At 42.7% G+C, this 16,375-nt stretch overlaps 1 protein-coding gene across 1 annotated transcript in view; it reads right to left on the bottom strand.

Annotated features, from left to right (window-relative positions):
- Positions 1-16,375, bottom strand: part of pkd1a (polycystic kidney disease 1a) — a 67,056-nt gene that overhangs the window by 32,834 nt on the left and 17,847 nt on the right. Inside the window, exons 2-15 of the mRNA XM_069665702.1 lie at positions 14,374-14,445; positions 14,190-14,258; positions 13,179-13,250; positions 11,632-11,795; positions 11,183-11,433; positions 10,455-10,715; positions 10,176-10,344; positions 5,931-6,108; positions 4,231-4,448; positions 2,195-2,316; positions 1,933-2,083; positions 1,167-1,429; positions 670-1,050; positions 67-549 (exon numbers count right to left, since the gene is read on the bottom strand). Coding sequence (XP_069521803.1) covers positions 67-549; positions 670-1,050; positions 1,167-1,429; positions 1,933-2,083; positions 2,195-2,316; positions 4,231-4,448; positions 5,931-6,108; positions 10,176-10,344; positions 10,455-10,715; positions 11,183-11,433; positions 11,632-11,795; positions 13,179-13,250; positions 14,190-14,258; positions 14,374-14,445 — 2,854 coding nt within the window. The remainder of the gene's footprint in view (positions 1-66; positions 550-669; positions 1,051-1,166; positions 1,430-1,932; positions 2,084-2,194; positions 2,317-4,230; positions 4,449-5,930; positions 6,109-10,175; positions 10,345-10,454; positions 10,716-11,182; positions 11,434-11,631; positions 11,796-13,178; positions 13,251-14,189; positions 14,259-14,373; positions 14,446-16,375) is intronic.

Raw genomic sequence — 16,375 nt, 5'->3', positions numbered from 1 at the left:
AAAGCATGATAAAGACGAGCATCACATATTAACTGTTAAATATAAATGACACAAACACACGCTCACCACGACTGACTCCATGAGCACCCTGTGTGCAGGGTGAGGCTGCACCACCAGTCCTCTGAGCGGCTCCTCCAGCTGGACGACCACAGTCAGGCTGGCCTCCGTCACGTTATTATGGGCCTCCAGCTCCACCTGCACTGGACCTCTCTGCTCCTCTGCCCCCAGGCTGAGATCCAGCACCGCAAACAGACTGGGCTCTGCAACCTCCAGCCCGGACCCCGAGCTCGGGCCAGGCTGACAGAGTGTTGGGCTAGAAGAAAACTCTGTGGGACAGTCGGGCTGAAAGGTCACGCTGTGATTACCGCCATGCAGAGAGACTGTTGTTATGTAGCGGGACTGAACGCGGAGCAGCAGCCGGGCGTTGTTGGGCTGCAAGTAGAGGGTGCCATTCCTGGAGGGCGGGTGGAGGACTGTCAAGCCCAGAGGAGGAACCACCCGCAGAGGGCATGATGCTGAGGCTGGGTATGATGGCTCTGCTGATGTCACCTGGAATGTGATTAAACAGACTCATATTTATATTGGGACAATTCTACTATATAGACAGATTCACTTATGTTAAAATTACAGATGCATGCTGGGAAAGGACATCCAGATTTGATGTCCTACCAGCAGGCTGTAGAGTCCGGGCTGGGGCAGACCGGCAGACAGTTGTCCTCCCTGCAGCTGGGTCTCACTGTGTCCCACGTAGAGAACTCTGACGGGGCAAACTACTTCCTTCAGCCAGTCTCCCTCGCCGTCCTCCACCAGCTTCTCCACGTCGAGCTCCGGATCGGGCACAGGGTCGGCGCTGTGGTCTGTCGGGGCATCTGCTGGATGTCTGGTGGTGTTGATCCAGAACCAATCTGATTGGTTGAGGGCTAAAACAGTTTGCCGCCAAAGTGAGTGCGGGGAGGATTGGCATTGGAGAAGCAAGGCGGGGCCGGCATCGTGCTGCAAGGCGATGACATCACCGGGAGAAACAAGGAGGTCCTCCAAATCCCCTTGTACCTGGGAGGAACAGGTAGGTGAAAGTTACAGGCATATACAGGCCAATGTAAGACTTATATAGAAATCAATCTTAACATGAAAAAAAGCTTTCCCCTTGACTGCATAACTTCTCTCACCAGTATGTGTGCAGCTGGTCCTGCTGGCAGAGTGAAGACCACCTCGTTCTGTAGGGTGTATCGGGGCCTCAGAGCCCCAGAGGGCAAGCGGTGAGCCTGGGTGCAGTTTTGACAGGATGATGGGTGGCAGGGACTAGAGAGGGGCAGGCAGCGGCGCTGGAAGGGACACCACTGCTCCGGTCGGGGACAGGAGGGTGGATCCTCACTCCTGGTGTCATTGGGAACACAAACAGCCACCGGAGCACACGCTGGACCTCCACAACCTGAGACACAAGACGTAACTGGTTTTAGTCATTTCTTTTTAACTCAAGTTTTGGACGAAGAATTGTTTCGTCCAAAACTTTCATGTATATCCACTTTTTCTGCTCTGTCTATTGCACTTGCTTTGCTGCTGCATCTCAGTGGAGGCATATAAAAAATCAAAGAGAGCATTTTAATTTTGTGCTTTGCTGCAGTTCTGTCATGTGTCTTAACAAGGAAAGGAAACACTCAGATGGGAGGTGACCTTGATCCGTTTTGTGTCCCTCCTCTCCTGTTTTGCCCTACTTTATTTCTCCATTCACACCTTTTGTTTTTGTTTACACACTTCACAGCTTCAGACAAGCCTGCTCGGTGTGCTCGTCGGCCTCCGCGTGGATATTTCTGTCTGCAGCTGAGTGGCGCAGGTGGCTTATATGGTATGGTAACACCTGCTGATACTCGACAGGACTGTGGATGGTAGATGGAAGACATGTGTGTGAGAGGGTGTGTTAATGTCTTTACTCACTGGGCAGCAGCAAGTGAAGGCCAGGATAATGACAGTGAGGTCTGTAGGTCTGGAATCGGACATGGATCTCTGCGCTGAGCTCCTGAGTGACGAACTCCAGGGAGGACAGACGACCTGCCTGCACAAAGCTCAGAGCTGGAAACAGCAGCACCTGTGTGGAAAACAAGACGGAAAAAGAGTGAGAGAAACAGATAGAGGGCCTGATGAAACAAAGATCTGATGGAAACGGTGATTACACGAACAAGCTGAGATTACTCCTCACCTCTATGCCGCCGCTGGGAGGTTGTGGAGTAGAGAGCTCAGATGAGGGGGCACGATGCAAAGGATTATGGGAGGGAAACACAGCCAGGCCGGATAGGTAGACACCCGCATCTGGAACAGGAACTGTAGACACAGAAAGAGAATGAAGTCAAAGTGAAGAGAGAGTGAATGAAGAGAGGGATGGTGGAGGGAGTCTAGAAAGAATGATGGAGCAGGGGTGCCAGTTTAGCTCGACGCTACAGTCCTCTGTGTGGCGGCCCCGGCTTCGACTCCTCTGACCAAATCCACTGTCCTCTCTCTCAATAAAGGCATAAAAGGCCAAGTCCACACCGTCACAAATAGTGTTGAGAAAGAAAAAAAAAGAGCTTGAGGAAGGAATAAACATCTGAGGACATAAAGCAAACTCAACTACTGTGGAAGATACAAAATGAAGAACACGATTGACTGTCGACTAGGGCCGAACGACGAGAAAATATCTTATTGCGATTATTATGACTTATAGTGCACTTTACATATGATTGGTGATATTAAAGGGAATGATCCTTTTTACATCAATCCTCTCATTTTCATTGTAAAACATATGAAAGTAATAATCTCGAAGATTTCCATGTAAGTAAATGGTGACTGAGCCTATGGCCCACTGATGAAAGCCTTTGCATTTGTAGTATATAGTGACGCGTTTTCCATCACCCAGCAGTGGTTGGTCTGCCAGAGAGGGTAGGCGGAGCTAAGCGGCTGCTTTTCCGCTCTCTGCAAGTGTTGTGAGTAAACAGTAATCTACTACAGCTGAACAAACAAAGAAAAGATGGATGACTACAGATACAACTTCAACAATAAGTGAAAATCCAAAGAAAAAGAAACAAACTCGACGCTCAGATGAAGGCAAACAGTCTGAAAAGGAAAGCGACCGTCAGTGAGGAAAATCAAGAGTTACAACCGGAGCCAACCGTGGACGTCACACATGCGACACTGTCTGGATATCTGGGAAGTGTGCTCCCGCAATTACCGTTTATCACCATAGGTGCCGCCAAAGAGAACGAAACAGAAATCTTCGAGATTACAACTTTAAAATGATCATGGTGAGATTTTGGGGGGGATCTGTACCAAACAGAGATATTTGATTCTTATGTCTGTGTATGATGTGGAAGCCAGAACATCTCTCCGGCACAATATTTTAATTTAAATTGTATTTTGACACACATTTCACCTTTAACAAATATTACGAATCCTGCCATTTGAAAATGGCAGTAAGCGATATTGCGATTTTGATAAAAAATTCGATGAATTGTTCAATCCTATTGTCGTCCAAACAGAGGCAGAATCTGGACCAAAAAACAAACATATAAAAGCTTCTCATTGGAAAAATGACTTTCAAGTTTTTCAGTGTTGTTCCTCTACAGACTGTTCTCTGTTGGAAATGTGCAAAGTGTTAATATCGTGTTGCTTTATGAGACTGACACATAAGTTGACTGCACAGTGTATTTTCAGATAATAGCACAATAAAACAGACTTATACTCACTGATTTATCTGTTGAAATATAACAATTTCAAAAATGATTTCTGCATGTCCTGGTTGTGAACTTTGAATGTAAATGTCAAGCAACACATGTTTTGAAGCAAACCCATGCAAACTGTGAGCGATTGTGAGCAGCTCACCCACGTTATTATACCACCTAACATGTACTTTCAGTCATCACTTCTGGAGTGCAGACTTTTAAATTGGAGCAATTTTGCCGCCGCAATCAAATGTGCTTCTCTTACACACTGTAAAGATCTCCTGATGCCACAATTTAATACAACGAAATACTTTATGAAGTCTTACATTTTCTTTAGCTGTCAGAGTTTTGAGGCCTTTGGACAGAGAGCCAGTCGACTTCATTTACATAAAATTGATAGTGGAGAAGGTTGAAATTATCTGCTCTTGCCCAAACAACTTAGGCACAGAGGGAATGAAGAGTTTCTCCCTGTGATTATGGGTTTCTCAGCATTTGAACTGCTCCCTATCTCAGTGTGTCTGAGTGAATGTATGGCGTGTACCTTGGGGGCTGTACTGGCAGACATACGCCCGCTTTGCGTTGCAGGGATGTGAAGAACTGGCCTGACCCCGCTGATCGAGAGACACGCACACGTTTCCGCGGAGGATTGGGGAGCGAGGCGGCGGGCCCTCCTCTCCCTCCTCTGCCTCTGAGCCGTTCAACCAGCGCAGCTTGCCCGGAGAGTCAACATCACTCAAGCCCAGCCACACACCTCGCTCCCTGGGGCAGGAAGAGAAGGGTGAGACACAGATTAACACAACGCCTGCTTGACATTTAGCCGCCCGGCTGTTGGCAGCTGGAAAATAGTGTCTGTCACTTACACAGAAAGGAACATATACAAACAAAGTAAGACAAGACAAATTCCACATGAAATGATTCAAGAGCATTCATGCATTTCAAGGCTGAATAATGAAAAGAAGGTACCGCCAGATGGAACAGCGCAGCACACAAACCTCCTTACAAAACATCCAGACTTAAATCAATGCGGGTCTCAATAAAGTGGCATTGAAGTCTTTGACATGTGTGCCGGCTAGCCTGGAACGATCAATGATTGCCAGGCAGAGAGAGCATGAAAGTGTGCTTTGATTGAACCCTAATGGGATGCTCGTGAGGCCATGTCAGATATTTAGTAGATTTCTGTGATTACAACTGATGAATTGGATTTTCTCCCCATGAGGCCACTAATGGACTGCACATTTCCCCCCCTGCTTCCATCTTTCTCTCGGTCACACGCTGTTCTACTGAAAACAAAATGGTCTTTCCCTCCCAAAGAAAAGAGAGCGCATGAATTACTCTGATCTAAAGACAGATGAGGGGAAAGAGGAAGCGAGCATCAAATAGTTTAGACGTTCGGTCGTTTTGTGGCATGTCCAAAAATGTAGCTTGCTTCTCACTTCTGCAAGATCTAAAAGAGAGGACAGGCATTAAAAATTACGAGCAGAGAGGGAACGAGAAAAAAGGGTCTTTGTGGCAAAAAACAAGGAATGAAAAAACAAGCTCCTTATGTAAGTGAGGGGGTGGAGGAGGAACGCACGAGCGGAGGAGGAGAGGGGGGATAAGCTCCATCTGCAACAGGTTTTTTCTTCTCTCATCCACTTTGGTAGACGAGGGCAGGGCCTCTACCCTCACATTAACACACACACACACACACACACACACACACAGACACACACTATGAACTGTGGACTCCTCCTCCCCGGGTGTTACAGTGCAGCTGTGCTTTTACAGATGTGTTTTTTGCGACCCTCTCCGACCTAAAATCCAAACACTGGAGTCGTTCCGAACAACAAAGACTTCTTCTTGACTTCACATCATGTCCGTATACGGCGCAGCACACAGACGCACAGTAAAAAATACTATTCTTGTGGAAAGAGACGGTTGCCATGGCTAAGCCTGACACTGATTGATCCTTTCACTTCTGAATATAATGAATACATGTCTATTTAATGTGGGAAAAACAGTCATTGCTGTCCTTTTATGCTGTCAGAGATTAAATGAAAAATCATAGGGAAAAAAAGAATATATTGAAAAAACAAGGGAAAGGAAAGGGAAGGAAAACTTGAACTAAAATGGCTTTTTTGTCACAGTTTTATGAAAGCAGACTTTGAATATTACACATGTTGTACGATTGCAAGAGAGGGAAGAGAGAGAGAGAAACGCTGAACCCCCGGTTCTGTGCCTCATCCAGACAGAAACACTCACTGTGTGACTTTGGGCGCCAGCAGATTACGCAGCGCGTCACTCCTGACTATTGCCAGATCCCCACCGCGGTCGGAGCACTGCTGTCGAGCGTCAGTCCAACTCAACTCCCCCAGAACGATCTGGAAACAGCGGAAGGACTCGGCGTGGTACACCCCATCCTTTGGACAGTGAGGGGAGGCTGGCAGAGGACAGAAACAGCACATGATATCCATATTTGTCCCATTCATTTCTAAAAGTTTATCCTCAAAGATTTGACCCCCAGATGAAAAAATACACCAATTATTACAAATCAATGTGTTCACACAGCCCGCACTGTTCAAACAGACACAGTTAGTGACTGTGCTGTCACTTCAAAGACAACACAACATTCATAGGTAAGGCTCTGGTAAGTTTAATACACTGTGAAAAAGGGAAAAATTATTGAGAAAAAATGTTTCAAATCATAAAGTGGCATTAATGTGACATTTTCATCTAAGAGTTTGTCTGGCTGTGACTCTATTTCCACTACAAAGACCAGCTGAAACCTTGTTATGGTCGGACCTGTACGGTGAGTGGATGATAAATGTTCATCTGCAGGCTTTGTGTGTCGTGTTCACAGCAACATGTGTTTTTTAAGAGCACTGGAGAAGCAAAATATGGTTGTAATCGCAATGATACTTTGACACACATGTTGAGGGGAGAGAGCTTTTTTTAATTAGAAGAGTTATTATTAGAATTCAATCATTCCCCCACTGCTGTGTCATTATTTGCTCTATGACTCACCCTGTTTGGTGTTTTGTGTTGTGTTAATGCTTTTAATAAACCTCTTGGTTCTTTAAAAGCAGTTTTCTCTCCTTTCCGGCTCTCTACTGGACTCTAACAGTGGGTGATAATCATCTCTGCTCTAAAACCAGGAGATCCGGTATTGTGTCGTTGGTTAAGTCTGATTGTATGAGTAGAGGCGAGGACCTTCAGACTGAAGAGTCCGTGGAAGCGGATGTTACTATGAGCTACAAATACATGTACAGTGCGTGTCTGCTTTCCAGTGGTGTGAGTGGGAGCCTCTGAAAGGTTGAGACACACACAGACAAAACTAAACACAAAAGATGCTGATCAATGGAAAAAGGATGAGTAAGGACTGTTTGTAAGACAAGGACAAAACAAACACTCTTCAGTTGAGTCGGCTACAAACGCCTCAGTGACATTCCCTGTCTTTCACACTCCATCTTTTTCGTCCATTGAATCACATTAGTTTGAAACACCTTGTACCGTCTCTTTATCTGAAAAGCTGTCTGCCACTTTGTACAAACTGGGCTGATAAAATCTCAAATAAAAAAAGCGGAACAGATGAAATAATAGCAAAAGATTTAATTCTAAAAGATCAGACAGGATAATTCTTAGCACACTGTCGTAGTAGATAAGACAGGACTGTCTGAAGACAAATGGAGACATTAGACAGGTTACGTGTGTGTGTTTGTGTCCTTACACAATGTACTTAAGAAAGAAGGTGTGTGTGTGTATATGTGTTACAAAAGGTCATACCTTTTAAGTGCTTTCATACACTGACACTTGACTGACAGGTCACTCTCATGAGACTCGCTGTGAGAGGATCAGAGAGCTCAGAGAGGCAGAAAGAAAGCTACATTTAGCTATAATAGCTATCTGTATGCTCATGCTTCTGGTGGATTCATGTTGTGTAAATAAGACAACAAAGATAGTGTCCAGACCTGCTCGAGTGTCATGAGATAACTTTTATTGCGATTGGCTCTATGTAAGTAAAAAATATTTGTACATATATAATATATATACTGTTTTATTTTGGCGTTTCCTGTTGAGTGCTCAGGTGAATCAGCTGATTGCAGGCACCTGTTCTGAGTCTGAGGCCTTTGTTCAGATCTCTCTCTGCATCCTGCTGCAGCGATACCATGTCCGGTTTTCAGTTATTTATCCATTTTTAAAAATAAACTAAAAAGCAATTATCTACTTTCCTGGTGTCGTGTCCTTTATTGTGTTCGGTGTTTGAGCCAGCCGTAACAATTGTCTTATTGTTTTGGTTCTACAACAAATCACTTTGCCTGTGTGGTTCTCTCTCACCACCATCCCTCTTTGTTTTTGCCAGGAGCAGCACGCAGCTGCTCAAAAAGCTCTAAAAACCCACTGAGCCAAATGGCAGACAGACAGAGTTAGAAACTAGCTCGTGAACATCGTGGAGCGTTTAGAAGCTTAAGAGCAGGATGTTTCCTTCAGGAGCCAAAATAGATTTAATATTGCATATTCACAATAAAGTTTACAGATGTGTTTTTTGCGAACCCCTCAGACCTAAAATCCAAACACTGGAGGCGTTCAGAACAACACGTTCGGTCTAAAGACTTTACTTCACATGTCTGTATACGGCGCAGCACACAGACGGCGCGTACAGTTAAAATACTATTATTGTGCAAAGAGACGGTTGCCATGGCTAAGCCTGACGTTAACTGATCCATTAACATAATACACGCCTTTATAATGTGGGAAAAACTGCTATTTCTGTCCTTTTATGCTGCCAGAGACAACTACGGGTTCTGCATAAAAGAACCCATAGTTGTCAAAGAAACCTGTAATTGCAGGGTTTAAACAAAAAAAGGCTAAATCTTGTTTTCAATCTGAAATGTTAAAATTTAATTTCATAAAGTCAAGCAGTGTTGAGAAATTAGAAATTTAAGATGTTAATTTTCCAGATTAAACCCATAGAGAGCCACAGATCTACTGTTACGAGTTACAGCAGCAGGAATGTCTGAAGTAACTGGCTGTTGATTCTGCGATCATGAAGAAGTATAAAGTTATTTCCCTACTGATAAGTCAATTGATTTGTTGATCAGCTTAGTGTCATTAGCTGCTCAGAGCTCGTAAGACAAATCGGGAAACCAATTTGTGTGTCGCGCCATCTTGTTTAACAGCCACTACTGCTGTGGTGTCTGCTGCTGCCTGCTGACTGTGACAGTGGCAGAGATAGTAAAGATGTTAGACGGCTGCCTCCAGTTAGTGATGAAGTAATCACTATAGATTCTACATGGAAATGTAGAATCTGTAGGCAGGAATGTGGATTTTAGGGATGGCAAGCGCTCTGGTTTCCGTTTGTACAACGCTTGTAGTCCGAGTAATAGGCGGAACGTAATGCGCAGTAACGACATCCCGGCTCCCATCAGCGGCTATCTGATGATTTGGCTTCTTATTAATCTCTATAAACAGACATCAGCATGCAAACAGCTAACAATCTGTTCTAGATCTAAAATTCAACTTGAGATAAAGTCCCTGACGCCGTGTCACGAAAGCCGGTCAGCGTTCACATTTCCTGACTTCCTCAAATGCATCAGAAATGATCATCCGACCTTTTTTTTCCTTTTAACTTATCTGCATCATGATGTTGAAATTTCAGCAAAGGTAAGACTCGTTAATTGAAGTCAATCACATGAAAAACAGTTTCTTTTTCTGTAAACAGTGCAGCACGTGGAAAACGTGGTCTTGACTGAAAGGCGTTTATTGCTAACCGCCGGCTACACGCACAACATGTTCACCGTTGTCCCCAGAGGCTATATTGTCATCAGACTATAGCTGATATAACGGATCTGAGACTGCTGATGAAGGAAGCTTAATCAGGGGATCTTAACATTATTTAGACTTTAGATATGAGAGAGATGAAAAAATCTGCCACATATTTGTGATGGAGTGCTGTGTAATAAAACATTATTCTACTAGCTTGTTAGCTTAATCATTAACAGCTGCATTTAATCTTAACAGACTATTTACATTGGTAAATACGTTTGTTATAGATTTCATGATAATCATTCACTCATGATTATGCTAGCTAGCTAGTAGAGGAACATAATATACGAGATCAACATGCCATCTACAGGTCACTCAGAGAGGGCCTAAATTATTGTTATAATATTTGAACGTTAATAAAAATAATATAATAATTATAAAATTCATGATCCACTTCTGAAGAATATCTTAGTCCTCTGCGCGGTGTGTCCGGTCTCATACAGAGGGACTCTTCATGGCGTTAATGCTGGTGTATTGTGAGCTTTTTTTTCCAAATTTAAAGTTTGTCACGACTGTTAGAGCAGCCGGTTAACTCCACAGGTTCTTCCCGATGTCTTTTACATTGTTGACAAAAGTAAAGTGACATAGAAAGTAGAAAATTGTTCACTTCTGAGGACAGCCTGCATTCAAACGTTCAGATGTTGTAGGGAGATGCCACCGCAGTAATGGCGGCTTGTGTCTTACCTTTGGCAACTTGTATGCCATCCTTTGTGATCTTCCAGTCCACATCCATGCCGACAGCTCCCCAGCTGACAAGCGTGAACTCTAGACTCTTATTGGCCACAGCGAGAGACGGACAACGCAGCTCCAGTTTGGGAGGAAGTGTCACTGTCACTTCACCACGTGCAGAGACCTGAACACAAATACATGTAATAAATATTACAATGTTTTAATGTTGAAATCCCTTTAAAGAAACATGAAAAATAGCTGTTATTATTATTAATGCAAAAATAAAAAAATGACCTCCTTGTGTCCCGCCCAGGCCATCAAACTGAGTGCATAACGTCCCGGAAGTCCGTATTTGTGAGTCGCCGTGGCGACCTCTGTTCCTGTAGTATTGACCCGAGATGAAAGGTCACCAAAGTCCCAGGACAGCGTCACCGGAGTCACGGCGGAGGCGGCGAAGATGCTGATGCTGTCGTGAACACTTTGCAGCGGGAGAGGCTTCAGAGAGACCGAGAAGTCCACCGCAAACACATCGTGAGCCAGAGTCCACCCACATTTCTGTGAACAGAGGGGAACATGTGAGGAGGAGGAGGAGGAGGTTAATGTGTTAATACGCACAATTATTTAAAAGTAATACAAAACTTTCTCATTGTTTCCCGTGAAGATGTTTGTGGTTTAACAATTATTTTTATAGGGTTTGAAAGAAAAACATGGTTTTAATAACAATTTGATTTTAAAATAAACAACTCTTTTTTTCAATTGGACCTTTGAATAACTTCTCTTGAGTAGCTCTCTAAAGCATCCTGCAGGAAAGTGAAGCTGAGGATGTAAGTAAGTCATTCAAGCCACAGAGGGAAGTTGTTGGGAGGTTATAGGAAGCTTTAGAGGAAGTCCTGAATGTGTCACGAGAGGAAACAAAGCAAGAGGGGGAAACCACAAGACAGGCGTCTCCCTTAGATGCAGCACTTTTTGATGCACAAACTTGAAATTTGGAGCCTCTTTTGGGCCCACTTTGTGCTGCATACCTTCATAACATGGGGGTTGGTGCAGGCAGCAGAACACTGAGATTCACTGATGAAGTTTGGCTCGGAGTTTATGCTGCAGAGACACTCGTGCTTCGTCCCCAGACCCCCGTAGCGGTGAGATGCAGCGAAACACACGCTGTTGCACTGTTCGCGTGTGAAGTTCCCAGGTGTGGAGGAGGAGAAGATAACTAGCTCACTCCGCCCCCCTCCCCCACTGCTACTGTCCTCGAGACAGGCTGCGTAATTGGGACCTGAAGAAGGAGACAAGGTTTCAGGCAACAGGTGGAAAAATATTTATATATGCTTTAAGAAGCATCAGGCCTTCTCCTAATCAGTAGAAGATCAATCAGATCAAGTTTCTCATATAATCAACATAGGCTGGTTTTTAATGTTTTTTATGTAATGTTATCATCTGCACGTGTCTAAATAAGCGTGCATTTGTCTCATACCACAGGTGTGCAGGCTGACATTGAGCAGGGGTTGATGGCGGAGCTCAGGAGGTTGGTTGCAAAGCATGGCATCTGGGCGTCGAACCCGCACCCCCTTCTCCTGCAGCCACTTGACCAGGCGGAACAGCTCACAGTCACACTCAAAAGGGTTACTGCTCAGATCGCTGGAGGAGGGAGGACAGGGGAGAAGGGAATAAAGATGAAACAACATTCAATTGAAAATTGTTATTTTCTAATGTTCATTTTGCTGGATGTTTATGTAACCTTTTGTCTCCCTTTTAACGCACTGTTGTTACCAAGGTAAGTAAGTTATGTTTAACATCAAACAAACGTCCATAAAAAGACAAAAGAAGGGTTAATACATTGAATATGTAAACTTTTATAGTTTGTTTTCCTTCCATAAATAATTTTATTTATTTTTGGAAGGAAAACAAACTATAAAAGTTCACATTTTAGTTTACTGAGATAAAAGGCAGAATTATTTTAGTCAATTCAGCCTTAAAGGGGACATTGGGATATGGGATAGTTAAGCTTTTGCAGTAGCCCATATTGCGATTTCGATGAAATTTAAATTACTTGTTCAGCCCTACTCCAAAGTTGTAGAAAACACAGTTGCTCTAGGATCGGTTATTCGGCCTTATATGTACGAGCCAGAATCTCCAGGAGGAATCGGAATGGTCTGTTGAAATCTCCTCTGAAACAACGACTTGACCACAAGCTAGTGCAAGAGGCAGCCTGAGGTGAATGACGGAGAATGATGATTGGTCGACTTCAGCAAAAGCAAGGTTCTACATAGAAACCTGCAGCTGTTCTGAACGGCCCATTTCAGAGGCGACCTTTTTCAACATGTCATTCTGGAAAAACACGGAATTATGCAGTTTTCACTTTTTCACTGTGAACAATAAACACGCAAAAATGTGAAACTCGAGCAACATATGAGAATATCCATTTAAAAGATATGGCCCCTGTAATAATCAGACTTCTTCGTTTGAGGTGAGAAAGGCACAGTCTTTGCCTCATTCATAATTCTGAGTTTGATCTTTTTTTAACTCAGATTTTGAATCTATTCACTATTCTGACTGTAAAAGATAACTTTACAGTCAGAATTCTGTTTGAAGTGAGTTTGAAGTCAGAAAGTCAGAGTTCTGTTTAGAATTCCCTTTTTGTTAAATTTTAAATTCTGACTTTTTTCTCTGAACTCAAACATGTTTGTCACATGTGGCCCTAATAATCTTCCTGAGATTAAAGACAGAGTCTAACTTACTAGTCTGTTTAACTTTGCTTACACACTCTTCACAAAAGGAGAAGAAGCTCTGGTGAGGAATAATTGCCGCTCACTACCTCCCACTCCAGTCTGAAATAGAGCGTCCGAGCTTCATCTCGTGTGTGGGCGACGTAACTGGAAACCTGCTGCCTATTTAATATGTGCGATCAGATGTGTGTGTTCACTTGTGCATATGCTTCCTGAGGTGAGTGGGTTTACAAATAGAGTTCGATTTACAATTCATATTGGTTGGAGAGAAAAGCAATACATTGTGATTACTTACATTTGGGTTAAATTGCAGAGGTTGTCGCATGTTCTTTCTTCTATGGTGGTGATCAGGTTGTTGCTCAAATCGCTGATGGACACAAAAAAAGGCAAATCACTGTTGACATCAAACAAGAGTGAGTCTTTCTCCTGCACTTTGTGCCGTGATTGATTGGAGGCAATTACTATCATTCTGTTAAATTGGCGGAGGAGTCATGTGAAAGTGGAACGGAGTCGTTGGATGAATGAAAATGTGAAATTGCTTCTGCAACATTATCATCCATTCGTAAATAGATTCAGTCACGCTAAATAGCTTTTAGAAAAGGACATCATACAAACAAAAATGACTCAAAAAGTCTCAGATTTATAACACAACACATGACTGAACGATTACACTTCAAAAACGAAAATCAAAACAACTGAAATCGCTGACTCACAGAAAATTCAGACTTTTAATGTTTCTACAGCCTCCTTTTTTCCCAGTTTCCACTCGTCTACTTTGTTTCCATCCTCTCTCCTTCTCTTTTCTTTTACTCTGTTTTCCTTCTCCTCTCATAATCTCCTTCTCCCTCCCTCCCTCTCTCCTCCATCCAGTAGGCTACATAATGGAGCCGTTGTGTGGTGGTTTTGGAAGGAACTGATGGAAACCAACAGAGTCCTCTCTCATCACACACACACACACACACACACACACATACTCAAACATGTGCTTAAAAGTCTACTCAATGGGTGGAAGAAATAAGGTAATGGGTGGAGTAAAGGAGACAGATGGAGACTGGGAGTGGAGGAGGAGGGATAGTGGGAGCCTGCAGCAGTAGGCTGTAATTGCACTAAATCGTGCTCTGATTGGTGTGTGTGCATGCACGTGTGTGTGCAGTATACAGTATGTGTGTTTTTAAGTGAATGCTCTCTACTCCAGTTAGCTTACTCCGGGGATTTCTGCCTACTTAAATCCAGACTAAACCCTGCCTTTCTCTCCTCTCGACCTTGGGTTTTCCAGGTCCTCATCTCTTCTTGACTTTGTACTCACAGGACTGCCAGTGGCCCACAGCAGAAAACACCTCTGGGGAGAATATTGATCCTGTTCCCTTGAAGATACCTTAAAGAAAGATTGAGATATATTGAGCTTAATAGCTTTATAGATCAACACACATGGATATATATAGATTGGGCGACTGTAGGTGAAGTTATGTGAAGACACAATGTGTACTCACAGCTCTCGGAGGCCAGTGAGGCGATCGAGCAGGCTGGTATCGAGGGAGGAGATGTGGTTCTTGGAAAGATCTCTGCGGGAACAAAATAGACTCATTTAAAATGCATGTGAGGGCAAAGTGATTGCACACACACACACACACACACACACACACACACACAGTATCGTCAGAAGTAATTTTCCATACAATATGATCGCTAAAGTGCTCGGAAATGAAATTCAATGAGAGCGAAGGAGAGAGAAAGTAAAAGGTTCGGCTCGCACAAACATGTGGTGATAAATAAAACCAGACACACTAAATATGATTTAGGTTTGCCAAGAACACAATACTGAGAACAATAAAAGGATTCTCTATTTTCTTTGTGAGGGCTCATAATACTACAGCCGCTGTTTGGTTAAAACGTCAGATATTATACATATCAACTTTTTAGGAACAAAAATTCTCCTGTTTAAAATTCAACTTGGATTTTTTTCGGTTCCTGCTGTCAATGTTTTTAGCAGCCTAAGAGCCGAAACAGTTGCATGGTACATGTGTATGTTAGGCCCTGCAGTTACTGTAATTATGATGAATGAAAATCACCTTAATTAAAGAGGCACTACACTGATTGAATATCTCACTTTCATTAAGTTGGGGAACTCATAAGAGACGGATTTTAAAAAGAACAGTCATTATAGAAGAAGCACAAGCCGAAACATTTAGTCTCTTAAACGGTCCATGCCCCCAAAACACTAGATCCTACATTTCCCATAATACCACCAAAGTCAAAAATTACAATTGCTCCCCCTGCCTGACATTTTCTGCTTCTTCTCCACTTCTTTCAAAGCCTTAATTCTTTTTACAACACATGCTTTTTGTTAAAAATGTTGAGTCCCCTAGTCCGAGCTGGTGACATCACAGCTTCAGGGTTTCTAAATCTGAATTCAGAAATCAACTCACAGAAAAACAGTTTTACTCCCCATAATGATATTCAGGTATAAAATTAGTGAATTATCCTTGATCAGAAATCAGAGTCAGAAATACTTTATGTATGCCCAGGGTGGAAATTCTGGCGTCGCAGTTGCTCTTATACAGACTAGAAGCATAAAGAAATGTAGGAAATATGAATAGAAGTAAGAAAAAGTAAAATATGTGAGTTATATATACAATGAAAGTCTACAACACAATATATAGAGAAATAGGAATAAAATTTAAAATATAAGCAATAATAACAAAATGTGCATCCAGTATAAATAATATATGAATATGAACAGATATGTGCACACAGTGTAATATATGACTACAGTGTCATGAATAAGAAATAAGGTAAAAAGAGAAAAGGGAGCTGTTAGGTGATTTGAAGAGTTAAATAAGAACACTGTTGATATGAAAAGTATGGACACAGTATTATTGCACAGGGTGTTGCACAGTGTCAGTGTTAGATTCAGTTTTGTACAGTTGAAAATAAGTGTCATAAGTCATAGCTGTGGGGATATTACATTTGAAGAGTCAAGGTCTTCTTACCATAAACAAACCATATATAACATGTTACTGTTTATACTTGGCAGTCTATGAGAGTAAGAAATAAACTCCTGTGAGTAACGAAGAAACCATAGTCATTCTTATTGAGTTTTCTGTACAACAGAACTCGACAAGATGTTTGTCTTATAGTGTCCTTCTGTCCTCTGTGTTACAGTGTCCTTCTGTCCTCAGGCAGAATCACTCACTTTCACACATTACACATTCTTCCTCCTTCACCAGTGACAAGGTGAGGCAGAGGTGAAGGATGTGAAAAACGGTTAGACCCAACCAGATGGTTTACTTTTGTTCTGGACGTAGGAACCCAGGGATTTGCTCACCCTGAAATGTTCTGTATCACGTTCCTTTGTGTTGTATTGTCAAATCTGAGGAATAATGATGCTAATAATAATAATAATTCAATTTCATGGATTGTTTAAATTAGTGAGCGACACAGGTTTTTAAAATGTGACAATTTTTTCTAACTATTAGATTTTCTTATTGACAG

This window comes from Semicossyphus pulcher, unplaced genomic scaffold (assembly GCF_022749685.1).
Source record: "Semicossyphus pulcher isolate SPU_LCO1_2020_fin unplaced genomic scaffold, fSemPul1.0.p SCAF_17, whole genome shotgun sequence".
In the NCBI taxonomy this organism is placed as follows: Eukaryota; Metazoa; Chordata; class Actinopteri; order Labriformes; family Labridae; genus Semicossyphus; species Semicossyphus pulcher.
Note: the sequence above shows the minus strand (reverse complement) of the source record. Positions and strands in the feature narration are given on the sequence as shown.